The sequence below is a fragment of the Seriola aureovittata genome, chromosome 2 (assembly GCF_021018895.1).
Source record: "Seriola aureovittata isolate HTS-2021-v1 ecotype China chromosome 2, ASM2101889v1, whole genome shotgun sequence".
In the NCBI taxonomy this organism is placed as follows: domain Eukaryota; kingdom Metazoa; phylum Chordata; class Actinopteri; order Carangiformes; family Carangidae; genus Seriola; species Seriola aureovittata.
Genome location: NC_079365.1, coordinates 10,980,389 through 10,996,847, shown reverse-complemented (window position 1 = coordinate 10,996,847; position 16,459 = coordinate 10,980,389). Strand labels below are relative to the sequence as shown.

General features: G+C 42.1%; 1 protein-coding gene across 4 annotated transcripts in view; it reads left to right on the top strand.

The window, feature by feature from the left end:
• The window catches only part of LOC130177423 (plexin-A1-like), a 187,617-nt gene that overhangs the window by 49,980 nt on the left and 121,178 nt on the right, over positions 1-16,459 (top strand). For all 4 annotated transcript variants that reach the window (XM_056389191.1, XM_056389173.1, XM_056389182.1 and 1 more), the window contains exon 3: positions 1,428-1,610. In XM_056389191.1, the coding sequence (XP_056245166.1) occupies positions 1,428-1,610 (183 nt within the window). The remainder of the gene's footprint in view (positions 1-1,427; positions 1,611-16,459) is intronic.

Below are 16,459 nucleotides of genomic sequence, written 5' to 3'. Positions count from 1 at the left end.
GATGTAGTGATAAGACTGTGGATTACACCGCCATTTACACACTCCCCAAGTGTGTGTGTGTGTCTACACTAACTCACACATGTGTCTTTTGACTCTGGTTAACACACACTGATACCCATTCAGTTCCACACTTTAGCAGTCAGTCAGCAACCTCCAGTCTGACACACACACACACACACACATTTGGTCTCTGTCAAAATCAGTATTGCCAAAGCAGAATCAAAAAGTACGTCTTTTGATTAAGAGAGACTTTTATTTTATTGAACCTTGGCCTTCTAGCTGTTACTTTCATTAGCTTTCTACAAAATGTTGGAAAAAGGGTGAAAAGTGTACATCACAATTTCTCAGAGCAGAAATTGTCTGTCTGTCTTCAAACGTTTTTTTTTGCCTAACAGTCAAAAACCCCAAAAATGTTAAACTTACAATTGTATAAAATCTTTGCATTTGAAAAGGTGGACAAAGTTAATATTTGGTGTTTGTGTGACCCAAAAAAGTCAATTTTAAAAATCATTGTCATTTCATTTATTCACTGAATTGACTAATTATTTAAGCTAATTATTTAAGCGACAATCAAACCACACTGAGACTGAATTTACCCTGAAACTGTGTACAAAAGTGCAAAATATGTTAGTTTAACAAACCATTCATTGTCTGTGCCACTTTAACCCTACTTCACAAGCGTGTGTGTGTGTGTGTGTGTGTGTGTGTGTGTGTGTGTGTGGTGACTGGTTAAGGCATCTTATGGGTCAGTGGATTGCCCGGGGCGATAAGTCCCTCGTGACAGTGGAATGCTCCAGATATTGTCACATGGTCGCCAGCATTACCGCCATGTCACCACCGGGACTGAACAATTCACAATATGCTGAGGGTTTTGCATGATGGGACTCTGTTTTGGGGAAAAAAGGGCGTATTTATGAATGGCCTATGTGTGAAGAGCATTCTTAACATGTCGGATAATCAAAAGTGTTAAAGTTAGATGATGCACCTATAGTTCTCTGTGCACTCCCACTGTTATATGGAATCAAGTGCACTTCTACACAGTTCTGCTGGTTCTAACATTTGTATTTAGGGGTGTGCCCTGATGGTCGGGGCTCAGAACCTTTCTCCTACTCCTTCTTCTCTCCATACTTTGAACTGTTAAAGAAAAATAAGGCTGGAACATACAAAAAGGACATTTTAAATGACATAAGATAGAATATAAATTGCCACTTTATAATGAAATCCTTCATACCTCCTGTAAGCCTTGTTTACTGTAGAAAAACACTCAGCCCATCACCTGACCCGTAGAAAGCTTTCAGAACTTACATTTGTGAATTTTTTTTAACAACGTATGGAATTACCGGAATAAAAAGAGAATTTCCCTTTGTACAGTTTTATGCTTTTGTCAGGCTTTTTGTCTGATCGTTGTTGTTTCTGCTTTCCTCCAGCCGCTGCAGATAGACGATAACTTCTGTGGCCAGGACTTCAACCAGCCACTGGGGGGCACCAGCACCATCGAGGGCACCCCCCTGTTCATCGACAAAGACGATGGGATGACCTCAGTGGCGGCATATGACTATCGCGGCAACACCGTGGCTTTTGTCGGCACACGCAATGGCAAACTGAAGAAGGTAGGAATGATTTTTTTTTTTTTAATGCGTTATGTTTTTTTTCCCCCTCTTTTCCTTATAAATTGAATTAATTGTTGGTTCTTTTTTGTTTTGGTTGATTTGGAGCACTTTAGTTGAGGGAAAATTTCTAAAGATGACATACTGACTCTACATGTCGTTTAGTGGACATGGGAAAAGGATACAACTCATTGAGTGTTTTTTCTGTTTTGCATGGCGAGTAATTTTTCAGCCAATTGTGGTCAGTGTTATCTCTTTGTGAATTTGGATACTTGCAGCTTTATAATCACACATTTACACCAAACACACCTTTTACACTAAGATTAAATGCAGTCCTGACAGTTTTTCTCGCGAGTGGCCGTCTCCAACAGGACATTCAAGTGGCTCTTTAAAACCTGCTCGTTTAACAAGCAGTTTAAAGCTCCGTGTCTGTGGCTACGCCATCATCGATTGTCATGTTAGTCACGTCAGACATTAAATGTTACTGCAGTGTCCCAACACCATGCACAGCCTCGCCTCTAATTTTAAGAGCTTGCCTTCAATCAATCTAACAGCTATGACTGGTAAATGGCTTTTCTGTTCTGGTCAGCTGTGCAGCACTGACTAATTCAGGTGGAGAGACAGAGGCGAGGACAGAGGGATAAAGTGATGATGGATGGAAAGTGTCTGATTTTTACTTAACTCTGCTTCATAAAAGTTTTTTCTTAGAGAGCATCTCTTTGAGATGCTGTTTTTACCACAGGAAATTGGTAGTTTTAGGTTCAGTGTCAACATCAGGTTTGACCAGTAATGTAGTTAATGTTGACCCTTATGTGGAATCTGATAGTTACTGAATGAAACCATGTTATCTTTACATTCATGAGACAGACCAATAGTCTCTGTAGTTGATGAAGCTGATTCGTATGTAACGTTTGTCTTTGTGATTGTACGTCAGATGTGTACTTTTAAAATACGTCATATTACAATGCTATCTATGTAATATGCTTGTGTTCAACCTGAGTATTCGTTACGTGTGTGTGTGTGTGTGTGTGTATCCAGTCTATGGAGGACAGAGCTCTCGGGCTAAATGGTAGCTCATTAGAATTCACCCTGTTTCCCTCCGCACTGCTCAAGACCTGTCATCCATTCAATATTATGAATGTATAATCAGCCTGTGTGTTTGTGTGTTTTTAATGTGTGTTTGTGTATGCACGCAGTGTTTGTGTGTTTGTCACTCACAGTACGCATAATAATGTGTGCACTTGTGATGGCATGGATTTGTGTGCGCTCACATGTGTGTTTATGAGGGAGCAAGAGACAACAGACAATACAGTGTTGACTAAGATTCAGCGCTGTGAATTTGTCAAAGTGACATCCATTCACTTAGCTTGGCAACAGTTCCTTTATTTATTTAGCTATACTCACTTGTCTTTTCTTCTGCGCTGTTTTGCACTCTGGTTGAGGTGTGTGTGTGTGTGTGTGTGTGTAGAACATCACCTGGGAAAGCAATGCTGCACTAGGTTGTTGAGATATGTTGTTTTTATGTGTGTGTGTGTGTGTGTATAACAACAGAGCCAAAGAGCCTGCAGTTCTTTTGGCTGCCTAGTGTTTCAGACAGAAAACCCCTCAACAACAAGTAATCCAATTTTGGAAAATATTCAATTTGCATAGAAGGAACAATATCTAAAACTTGGCATTCAAGCACACACACATTTCCACAGAGTGTGTCCTGCCATTAAGAAAAACTGAAAAAAAATTGACACTAAGGGAGAGGGAGAAAAAAGGCAAAGGGATAAAGAGACAGATGAAGAAAAACGGAAAAAGAGCAACTGAATTTGAAACATGTGAAAACAGATTCTTCCTCTATGATTCGGCAGTCACTTATCCCCGTCTGCTCTGTGCGTTGTAGTGGGTCAGTGTATTTCTAAGTGATTTTATTTGTGCGCTTATAATTTTTTTTTCAATAAACTAAGATGAATGAGTCTTCCTCATGAGTGTGTTTTTAGTTTTTGACAGCTTGGTGGGAATGTTTGCAGACCATGATGTAATGATGCAGCGTGTTCCCTTTCTTACACTTTCCTCTGGAGAGCACTAGTGTTGAATGCTGTTTGTATAGCTGTGCCTGAGGGTGTGGAAGGGAGAGAGGGGTAAAAACAGGGTATCGGTAGGATGGATGAATGTGCTTCAAGGGGGCAGTTTTCTGGTGTGTTTTTTTTTCTAGCACTTACAGAGAGAAGGATTGACAGAATAAAAAAAAACAAACAAGAAATTATGGCAGCAGTGAGTGCCAAACAGATCTTTTTTTTCATAAGTGTGCTGGAAGATGTTTCTGCTTTAAGCAACATGATTTTACCTGAAACATCTTTTCATTTGACATTTGGCTAGACTTGATGTGCTTTGATATCTCGTGTGATATCTACATTCAGAGTCTATTTTTAACCAACTATAATGCTCAAGGTTGTCCAGAGCAACAAGATGGCTGCATAAACAACATGTTTATTGCACTAATGAAGTCCCTCTCTGCTCAGTTGGACACACACACACACACACACACACACACACACACACACACACACACACACACACACACACACACACACTGACACAGGGGAAGCTTTTACTAATGAGTCCTGGTTTGACGGCACGTAGATAGGAGAGATATACAGGGGGAGGAAGGAAGATAGATGGAAAGATGAAGCAGATAGAGACAAAAGCAAGACGAGGCAGAGGCAAGAAGGAAGTGATGAAGAGAGGTGACATCCACTGGTGTGATTAACTAATTCCAACGGTCATCTGGATACCGCTGCGGTCAAGGACAGAGCCGCGGTCCAGCCATCCGCTGCACTTGATATTTAGGATTAAAAGCCTTCATTCCCTTTGACTGTTTCATCATCTCTGGCTGCCTGGCTCGACTTGTCATTGGTCATCACGTGTCTCTGTTCACCTGTCAGCATGCCAGTATTACATACTGTATCATACCTCACTCTCTCCTTTCTCCATTTTATATCTTCCCATCTAAAGAAACCCTGTAACTAAACCACCTCTGTGTGTGTAGTGAAGCAGTCAGCAGATGGACATTCAAGTGAAACTGTGGTGATTTGGCCGATTCTCCTGGCCACTTCTGCACTTCAAGGCACTGTTGAGCATTGACAATGAGAGGGCATTCACCATGACACACACACACACACTTGCACACACATTCACAGTCTCAATAGGTGGTCTGAGGACATCAGACAAAAGAGAGGATCTCAGTCGATAATTCAATACCTATTGTAAGTGCTTGTTTTTGACACTGCACACACATTTACACACAAGCACTAGGATATCTCAGCTGCACCCTCCATCGGGGGCCGATTCGGGCCATCTGCTGTGTGTATGTAGCCAGTGTGCCAGGTGGTAGGAGCCCCCAATGCCCGCTGTGTGTCCATTGTGGCCATGCCAGGCTCAGGTGGGTGCGCTGAGTGTGGCGTGGCGGTGCTGCCCATTGCCCATTCACCTGATCAGAGCATCAATGAAGCAAACTCCAGTCTTCTCATGACAGCCTGGGCAGATAGATGTAAGACAAAACTAGTTTTTAATGGTTAGTGTAACAAAAACAAAACATACTGGAAAAGTAAGACCATTGTTTGAATATATATTAAGAAGAAGTTCATGATTGCAGTGTTGCAAATGACATTCGTTATGTTGAGGCCAGCAGAGTGCCTGATGGTTAGTGTGAATATCTGATTTCTGTTGGTGTCCTTGAGAAAGAACATCAACCACAATCACTTCTCTTATCGTAAATGATGACGGCATCAGTGAAGCAGCTACAAACTAAACATCAAGTCCAGGATGGGATTTCACATGTTGTAACTGCTCTACACACAACAGGCCCCATGAAAGCACAGTTGGTTTTTATGAATGAGTGCCTTTTGACATTAGAGTCTGTGAGTTGGATTTGATCAAAAACTGAAGGCAACCTTTATTTAAGGTGATACAAAATGATCATAAGAATCCAGATTGGGATTGGAGCGTGAGATTGCCATCAAACAGGAAAGGTGTATTGGATATTTAAACGTCATCCAAAATGAGATAAGCACACGTAGGCATTCAGCTACTTTAAAACAAAGTTGGACTATAATGAAACGGTGACTGCAGTTGCTTGATCATTAAAACTGTGATCTGTGATCACTTTTCTTTTCAGTAAAGGTGTTAATGTGAAACACACATAGGAAGTGGTGAGTTCAGATATTAACAGCTGCTACCACTGCGCACACGCATATCTTCTGACAAAACATTTTGACTATCTTGAAGAAAAATACAATTCTTGTCTCACAAGTGAACTGTATAGAGTAAATGCATTTAAATGCTAACTTCTAATCACAGTGTTTTACATTATGTCTAAGTTACAGGAAAATATTTAATTTTAAAGTTGGTTTTTCCAATCATATAATAGAATGGTCTGAGTATATTTTCTAATGGCAAATTTAATGTGAAATAACTATAGCAGCGTTTATTGACGTAAACTGCTCTTATTTTTAAAGGAGCATTTGATGTCATCTTCTACATAGGTTGTGTTTCAATAGTAACTGCACTGGAAACATGAGTTTCTAGGGGTTAATAACAAGTGGCAGTCTGTTGTTTGAATGTGTATATTGCTGTGTGAAGTCATTGATGTATTCCACTGGGACTGCCGGTGTCACCATCAGGAGACCGTGTCACGGCCTAATTGACTGATGATTGTTATTCTACTGGTGCATAATGCTGTCCTGTCAAACTCCTGTGTGTGTGTGTGTGTGTGTGTGTGTGTGTGTGTGGTTTTCATTAGAATGTGTGTCCACCTCCGAACCTTTACAGACAGGACCTCCACCCACTAACAAACACACACACTGTTGAAACCCACCAGTAACATTTGACCCGTGAGTGTAGTTGCCGTGGAACGATGAGGAAACATAGTGTGAACTTTGTCTCACTCTCCGTATCTGTGTTGTGCTCGAGAAGGTACAAATCTGAAAATCATAATCAGAAAATATGGCGTGCTGACTTTGTTCTTGTGAGTGTGTGTGTGTGTGTGTGTGTGTGTGTGTGTGTGTGTGGTCTGTGTCATCATTTGGCTCAGTCAGCCGAGCCACGAGTTGTTTGGCCCGGGCAGCAGCACAGAGGCTGGCTTTGTGCAGGCGTTTGGTAGCCCTCGGTCATTAGTTCACACAACTGCATGCGGTCTCTCTCTCTCATACACACACAGAAAGAGAGACAGAGAGCGCTGATGAGAAAGAGACGGGGGAAATGGAGATGTAGAGAATGATGAAAGGGATAGGATATGGTAGAGGGAATAGAAGTTAAGACCGAGTGCTCAAGACAAAACAGATAATTTACACTTTGCATTTAACTCTGAGTTTTTCCACTTAATTTAGATCTTTCCCCAAGCACCATTACTCATCCAATCTTATCAGGATGTTCCCAAATTAACAGCAAAATATGCCATTTCCTGCAATGGTTTCCTCTCTGTCCTGACAGCACAGCTTTTTCTGATTACATATACAGTCCAGTTAATCCATAATGTGAGTGCAACAAGCCAAGTATATACAGTATATCTTTCTCACCTCACTCTCTTAGCGTGCATCCTAGCATGAAATCAACTCAATCAAATGAACTATCTGGCCAACCAGCCTCTATAGCTGTTCGCACAGACCTTGTCGCTTCAGCCAGTGTTTTCCTACCCACGGCGACTACAGTGCTAACTGCAACCACAGCTGCATATTTGGGGAAACTGCATATTTGACAGGTTTTGAGAATGAGGACGTCTCCGTATGCGTGTGCATGTATGCGTCCTACTGAAGCATGTGGATATCAATTATCTCTCGTCCTTGCCAGGCAGAGTCTTTCTCCCATCTGTTGGCATGTCCTCTCGTGCAGCTACACTCAACCTAACAAAGCACACAACATCTCCCTGTGGACGCGCTCACACACACACATTTATGCACAAAAAGACACTCAAGCCTGGGTGGGTGTCATTGCAGGATTTCTCACAGTGAATATAAGATCCACTTGTGACTTCAGGCCGCGGGTGCTGCCACCTTATTAATGTGTGAGAAACAGCTATAGATATTATAAGGTTAAACAATGTCTAAAAGGCATCCATAACTCTCATTCTAACTAAAATAGCCACTGTAAAACCACAGTTATGAATTAGTAAAAAAGAATCATCCATAGCTTCTTCATGTCGCCTCTCTGCTTTTGTTCTCCCTCTCATTTTCTGTTTCATCTGCTGCTCACATATTCTCTTTCCGCTCTGTCTTTCTGTCTCCGTCTGTGATCAAAGATTTCTCTCCCTGATAATGGTTGAGCATTGCGCGTGTGTGTGTGTGTGTGTGTGTGTGTGTGTGTGTGTGTGTGTGTGTGTGTGTGTGTGTGTGTGTGTGTGTGTGTGTGTGTGTGTGTGTGTGTTGAGAAGAGATGTGATGTAGTGATCGCTATTTTTCTCTAATCATTTTCTCTCATTAAACAGAAGGGTAGAGCACACACACATGCACACACACATACGCAGAGTGTAGACATCGAAATGTACATACATGTGTGATGTTTGCATATAAATGAATGTCATTGTATGTATATGTATGTATGTATGTGCATACACACACACACACACAAACTTTCACATCTTAGAAAATCGGTTGTAGCACTTACATTGTAAGGGTAGACAGTAATGAGGGGTCTTTTTTTTTTTTTTAAAAAAGGTTTAATGCCACCCCTTCTTCTACACACACATACTTGCAAATCCACCCCCACAGACTGATTAAACCAGTGTCTCTAACTCCACACCTTTATCCAGCAAGAGCCTCATCTGCCATAATGATCCATATTTCTTACCTTACTAACAAGCACTGGTGACATTAAGGGACACAGTGAATAACTTCAAGTTGATTGTCCTTTTCACAAAATCTTAACAAATATCTCTACTTAATCTCAGTGCCAACTATTACCCAGTAATTTTGCCAGTACAGCACTAAATCAAATTATAGCAAATCTCAGTTAAGGCGCAGGATGAGTTACAGTGGGCCCCTGTGTTAGCTAATGCCATTGATGAGAACATTTCGGTCCTTGATAATCTCAGTGCTAATGCACTTTAGCCTGCTCCAACAGTGTGTGACTGCACCGCACGACACTCATTCACTACCTAAGCGTTCCCATCATAATTCACTACTACCAGGGGTTAATGAGGCAACGTGAGGAGTAGATGAGAGAGGGAAAGAAAGCCGGGAGAAAGGAGACAGAAGCAAAAGAAAGAGCGAGGGAGATGAATAATAAATGTACCATGCTAGAATCCATTTTTAAGGGAAGATTAGAAGAGTCTGGATGCAAGCTGGGATGCTCACATGATCCAAGTGAGGACTAGGCCAGCCTGTTTCTAGGTCATCTCCATGAGACATCTTGGGATAAAACATCAAAGAATTCCTGCCTTTTATAACACATACATGTCTAAAGTTACATGCTTTTTACTTTTCTAGTATTTCTTTCAATCATATTGTAATTTGCCAGGAAGAGTTTTATCGTGCGAGTTGAGAAATGTAATGTGAAGTTAATGCATTTCTTTTTAATTTTATTTTTATCAGCCAATAATGGCATTTTTCGTACACTACTATGGTGTCAACATTGTAGAATTATGTTGGTCTTTAAATTAAACTTTTTCTTCATCCTTGATGTTGACATGAAGCAATATTTATGCGTGTAGAGAGGGAAGTTGTGGGAAGAGGAGAGAAATTTAGTGTCCTGGCATAGCTCTGTCCATGCCAACTGATACAGCTAACAGCACACCTGGTGGCTGGCACAGTGCCAGGGCTCCATGGACACGCTCACTTCTGGCAAGATACACAAACGCACACACCCTGACACCAGAAAGGATGCCATATCTCAAGCTAACAAGCCAAAAATGAGCACATTCATGCAGGTATATACAAACTTGCACACACACTGGGGCACGTTGGCTGGCAGCACAGTGTCCAGAGGGTTGGGCATGAGTGGCACAGCGGGCATAGATTACCTTTGGCCCACAGTGGCTGTATCTCGCATATAGGAACACACACGTTCCCATAACATTTCGCATACCCATTTCCTTGCAGTTAAGCCCAGCAGCTCACAGTATATGCCTTGGCTTAGAGGAGACTGTCTTCAAAGTGACTGGCTGTACAGCTCTCCACAAGACCTTAACCAACCACACATGGAAGCTACATAACCTCTTAGCCATTAAGTGGCAGGAATGATCAACGGTTTAGAAAAGGATACACTTGCATAGAAGTAGGGCACATAATGGAACAAGACACCGCATTTCAATCCTTTTCAAATCTCTGTAAATAACGGGATGTGAGGAACTTCTTCATCTCCATTACATCAAATGACAAGTGTAAATGAGTGTAAATACTGTATGTGAGTTACTGTCAAATTAGCTAATCTACTGTGAAGAAAGCAGACTGCAGTAGATACACATGCACGCAAATACACACACTCCTATGGGAAGTGACTGTAGCGGGCTTATCAGATTACCCATTGCCAAGCTAATAGATTCTTAATAGATTGTTTTTGATTAGTTCCTCTGGTTTAGTGACGTTAAGATGATAAACGTTTGTGTGTGTATAGAAACAAATACACATTTGTGCTCACCCGTGCTCACATCCATTTGCATGCAGTGTTTTATTAGTTCATAGAATATGCTATTACTGGAATTATTTTTTGTGTTTTTTGTTACAAGTGTGTAGCTCAGTGTCGTCACATGGCTTTCATGTGCTGTCGGAGCATTTCAGGGCACAATGTTCAGGCTGGGCATAGAGTTATCTTTCTTTCTTTCTTTTTCTCTCTCTCTCTCTCTCTCTCTCTCTCTCTCTCTCTCTCTCTCTCTCTCTCTCTCATGCACACACACACACACACACACACACACACACACACACACACACCAACACACACACAAACAACCCCAAATGCAACAGCTCCCTGTTTTTATCCTTCTCACACAGCATGGTGGCGTCTCCCATCGTCTAACTAATTACCCCCCACCCCCAATGCGGCCCCCGGAGGGAATAGCTTTAGCCTGAAGCCTCATCACAATGTTAGCTGGCTTTGTAACTTGCCCCCAGCCTGCCCACTTTTAGCTTGCTCTGCCTCCTGCTGACCACTGACCACCGCTAGCCATATTGCTCTGACCCTGTGGGTAATCTCGTTAGCATAAGAGTTGGTGATAGCCAAGCGGAAAGCCAATCTTCCCCGTGCCGTTCTAATGTCTACTGGCTAATCCTTTAGGTTAACAGTTGGCTAAAGTGAACTTAGTTGAGTTTCTTTGGCTCATTTTTTATTAGTTCTTGTGTGCAGGGCAGCAAGTCTATTCTAATTACTGAGCTGAGATTTCATTTAGTGCTCATTAAGAGGAGTAACAGTTATTCCAACAGTGGCTTAGGCTCTTGTTTTTAGCGTCAGTGGAGTTAGCAAAGAAAAAGCTAATGGCTCAATTATTGGTGCAGCTGACCTTGTGGCTTTACCATTTCCATCTGCTAAGCCCTTAAAAATGAAGAATTAGGCATTTAAGAGGAGGCTCACTGGGCACAGAGTGTTATTTCCGTTTCTCGGAGAGGGTTATTTCTTTTTCACCGCCTCTCTCTTTTCTATTTCTCTGCATTCCTCCTTCTACTCTTCCCATCCAGAGTCTCTTAAGTCTGAGAGACAGAGGGAGCTCATCGTCTCCTCTTCATGGTAAAATATTTATCCATCCTTTCCTTTGGTTCAAATGTTTCAAACTGATGGAGTCTTTAATTAGTCATGTCTGCATCTATCTCTCTTCTCCCCGTCTGTCTCTCATTCCCCATTCAGTTCCACTGTCTTTCACCCAGCCCCTCTGTTTTTCTCTCTTTGATTCACTCACACCATTGCTACTCTCTTTCTGCTCCTCTCTTTTCTCCATGGAATTAGTCATTAGCTGACTGACTGAGCTGATTGCATCTATTCCCAAGGCTAGCATTTGTTTGTGCATCTTCTTTCTTTCCCTCCCTCCTCCAGTCCTCTCTTTCACTTCCACCCTCACTCCCCTCCCACCCTCTCCCAACACAGTCTTTCTCTATCTCCTCCCATCTTATTCCCGCTCTATCAAACTTCTTTACATCCTGTCGTCCTTTCCCCATACCATCTCTCGCATTTTTGATAAAAAATTGTCTTGGCCACAAATACAGGTTTGAATTGCTAAATTAGCGTACCAAGGTGCACGGACACTCCCAATAGTCTCCTCCATATCTTCTCCATAACATTAATTGCACAGTGTCGTTCTAAATTGGCTATCACCAATTAAGCCCTCACTATTATATTTAATTGGTCATTTAGCTTGGCTACTGTTTGAATGCAGCGTCTCCCTGGAAATGGTTTAGTTGGCCTCCAACAGCACATGTGGCCATTTCGGAGACAGTTTCCTCCTCCCTTTGGGTTTTACAATGGTCTGGCCAACTACTGACACTGCCAAGAGCCAAGATTGAGGGGTGTGTGTGTTTTGGAGGGGGAGTAACAAATGGCAGGGGGAAGAGATATTCTCCTCTGTCTACCCTTCCCTCTCTGCCATCTCTCTCTCCAACCACCCTCACACCCCTCTCCTTCTCCGCTCCTCCACCCATGTGTTGCTGGTGGATTAAGCTAATTAAAGCACCGCAAACAGGGTCCCCAGAGAGAGGCTGCACACGCGCACACATTATTACACACATACACGCATTAACGAAGGCAAGTACACAGTTGCACACAATAGGAAAAACAGGCAGAAAACATGAGAACAAATACACAGACATACGAAGACATACTCTACACTCAGTAGATCATGTTTGCATGTGCAGTAACTGGGCACACCATACATTACAGTGGCGGTCATTATATGGTCTTGTCAGGGCATCATGTAAATACTTTATGGACCACTTTCTTGCACTGTAAACAAGCTAAAAGTCTTCTTCAGTGGATTTCTATGGATTTCTGTATAGATTGAATTATTTGTCATTAGTGAAGAACTGAGCTTAAGTCTGTGTAACCCCACCCCATGTGTATTGTACCCATGTTTAAAGCTAACAAGCTGCATCTTTACTCAGTGTTTGCTCTAAGCGTCAGCCTAAGGACTCCAGTTATGTGTTATCATCCATAAGAGCCTTGTGCTGTCTATTTATGGGTCACTGGCAGAGAACTAGTAGCCCAGAAATAACACTCGACCCTCTCACTTCAACCTAGGTGTGTGTGCGTGCACATATGCGTGCATGTTCTCAGAGAACATTGATGATGGTCTCTGTAATGTGGCAGTGAGGGGGTTTGAGGACATGATTACCAGTCAGTGTGGGAGCATTTATGTGTTTATGCATACATATGTATCAGTATTTGCATTGTAACAAGTCTGTGACTATCCACTTAACCTTCAATCAAAAAAATTAATCAACTTCTTTTATTTTTTTTATTTTTTTTTTGCCCTCGACATAAAAAAAATAAAAGGAATGGGCAGAATAGATGAAAGAAATAGCGCAGCAAGGATGGAAACCCTTGATCCTGACATAGGTCCTGAAAGACAGGAAGAGAGGGAACGCTGTGTTACTCGCTAGGAATTCCTTCCGGATGTTTCGGCTTTCAGGATATTGGCTGTCTCTCTGGAAAACTGCCTGCTCACAGGGAAACCTATTGGATTACTGATAACCTTGGAATGGGTAGGGCCAGCACAGAGGGTGTGTATATGAGAGGGAGGGGGAGAAAGTGATCAGTGAACACGCTTCTCCCTTAATTTGCTTCCTCTTCTTTTGTCTACTCTTTCTCTCACTCAATTTCCCTTTTATAGTGTTCTCGTGTAGTTCAATCAATGACAGGTCTGATGTTAAACATGTGTATGTGTTTGGCTTTCAATGTTCCCTCTAAATTGTATTTGTCCTCCCATGCCGCGATGAGGGTATGTCTTTTGGCTGCACCGATGCCCCCGTGAGAGACTTGTTTTATTATTGTGCGGAAGATATCACAGTGTTTTTAAGCTCACAACAATAAACACAGTCATACCCGAGCACACACAGCACACACCCAATAATAAAGCTCCAATAACATAGGGGTCTTTACTCCAAGTTCTCTCCAAATCCCCCAGTGGCGGGCCTGCTCCTCGGTTGCCATGGCAACAGTAGTCAGGGCAGCCACGGCTGGCGATAGTGAGGAAGAGGAAGGATGAGAGAGAGAAAGAAAGAGTCACGGGGAGCATTGATGTTTGTGGTGCAGGCAGGGGATTTGAACACAGTCACAACATTGAAAATGGGTTGCTGCAACATTGCTGTATGTTAGAGCAGCACAGCACAGTGCTGGGAATGCAGTTTCAACTGGGGTTGGAAATAAGTGGGCTTGTAGGTCATGTTTACCCCTGTGTCTGTGTGTGTGTGTGTGTGTGAGTGTGTGTGTGGGGGTAGAGAGAGGGGGAGAGAGACAGAAATGTGTGAGAGAGAGAGAGAGAGAGAGATGAAACTGCAGAGACAGCACACTCGCTCATTAACTCCCTCGACATGTTCATTCTGTCTTCATGTTTGTGCGTTTGCAGATGAGCTCTGTTTGTGAGGACATGCTCATCCATGCACAACACAGTGGCTGTGAGCAGGATTCAGTCTACATTCTCTGTTGCTTTAATATTACATTTGCTTACAAGCACACTATAGGATTTTGACTGAACAAAAAAGTCGTAATACGTGATGTAAATGTTTCCGCTTTGTTATAAATTAATAAAAGTGAGTATTATGTAATATGTAGTAACAAATGAATAGTGTAATTCTTCCTAAATTGTAACTTTAATATAAGTCAGAAGCTGTCTTCACATTTAGGTCTTGGCTAATGCTGTCCAGTTGAGAAAACATTTCCAGAAAGATGTGAAAAAATTACAGAAATGGTGTTGCAGGAGTAATCTCTTTTCTTCTCTGCCTCCCTGTCCACATATACGGTACAGAATAGCGCTGTAGAGAGTGGATGCACAGCAAACAGGCAGTTAGTGTCAGGACACCGATGGAAAATCCATAGTTTCATTACAAGCCCAGTGGTGTGAATGTGGCCGAGAGGCGACCAGAGCTCTATCATGGGCCCTGCGGGAGCCAAAATGGCTGCATTTAGTGATGCAGTGGAGTGGAGAGGAGGCAAGAGGGTCAAGGCTGCCGCTGGGAGTGAAGTGTGTGTAAGAGAGACAGAAGCAGCCAGATAAAGTTTATGCGCAGTAACTGGCATGACTGCAATTGTACTCAACTCACCTTCTGAGACTTCTGCCACACTGTCTCCATGCGTGTGACTGTGGCAAGGACCTCACAATATGATCTGACACCAGTGCTGGGGGTCACAAGTTTATGTAACATACACAGTGCTCTCTATACTGGGCATTTGAATGGCAGTAGTGCAGATATATGTTAGTCCTTGGAAATTATTTGTAATGAAATTGAATTATACTTAACATGTGCCTGTAGCCAGTCACACTTTTAGTAATAAGGCATTTTGCTAGTGATTTGCTTTGATTATAATGCAGACTTTTACACTGTATACGTTTTCTTGCAGAAATTCTTACCATATGTAAACACCAGAAAGGCTGCTGTACTTTCTCCAGTCTGCTTTCTTTGTCTGTTATCATGACATGACATTGTACCATAATACTGGTTCTGGCTTCTAAACCCTCACTGTCACACAGGATCCTAAACTTATCATACAGAGATTCCCATGTTTAACACAAATCACACATCGTTTTTCCCTCTGCATAAATCTTTTACTTTTACATCACTAAAAATCAAGGAGCACATTAAAGGCCCAAAGCCACTTAGAGTTATTGGAAAGGGCCTGAGGTGAGTTAATCTAGGAGAAGGTAGGAGTCAGGAGCTCCTGGCTATTGTTTGTCCCTCTAGGTGATTAGAGTTAAGAGGCAGGCTTTAAGGGAAATTAGCTTTCGATTGGGCCTTCTGATAAAGAGGTAGGTTGTAATTGTTAGTGACCTCCAAGGCCAGAAAGTAAAGATCCAGTGAGATGTATTGTTCATAGTAATGTGGACTTATTTTGAAAATGGTTAAGGTTTTCTGTCCACACAATTAAATACAACATTTGAAGATCTTCTTATTCCTCTTTCAATCATATCTAGAAAGTGTATTATAGCCATTATATTGTCACAGCTTCAAATTCAGTTGTATACGTACATTTTACACTCTGTGTGTGCTATGTCAGCCATGTTTTTACAGGGATAATCACGTGGCTCACTAACCACGAGGGCACCGTCTCATCCATCCTTTCTGTCCACCTACCCATCCTCCTCTCTGGGTCCCCTGATGAATTGATAGCTGTGTTTTTGACACACTCTCTCCTCCATGTGTACCTAAGCAGATGATATAATGTCAAATCTGGGAAAAACAACACAATTCCTTTGAGGAAGAGGAATGAGGAGAGGAGATGTGTGCACACACACACACACACACACACACACACACACACACACACACACACACACACACACACACACACACAGACTTATACACACACTCACACTTAATCAGACTGATTGCTTGTGGCTCTGACTCCTCTCATTGCATCATCTCTCTAATGTATTGGTCCTGCATCACTGTATCCCGCTGTGTGTGTGTGTGTGTGGCATTTTAAGAAAATACAGGGTCCTCAGTAGACTGTTGAAAAGCCACAAGGGGACTATCCAGATGTTATGAAACCATGGGTCTTTACCAAAATGTCTGTTTGTGTGCTTCTGATTTACATGCAGTTAAGTCTGTTAAGGCCATAAGTGTTGATATGTGTGTAGCATTTATCATGGAGAGAGAGATGGGTAGAATATTTATACAGAGCCACTTTCATTAGCAGTCAAACCTGACTTGCATCCTTCAGTGAAACAGTCAGCAAAA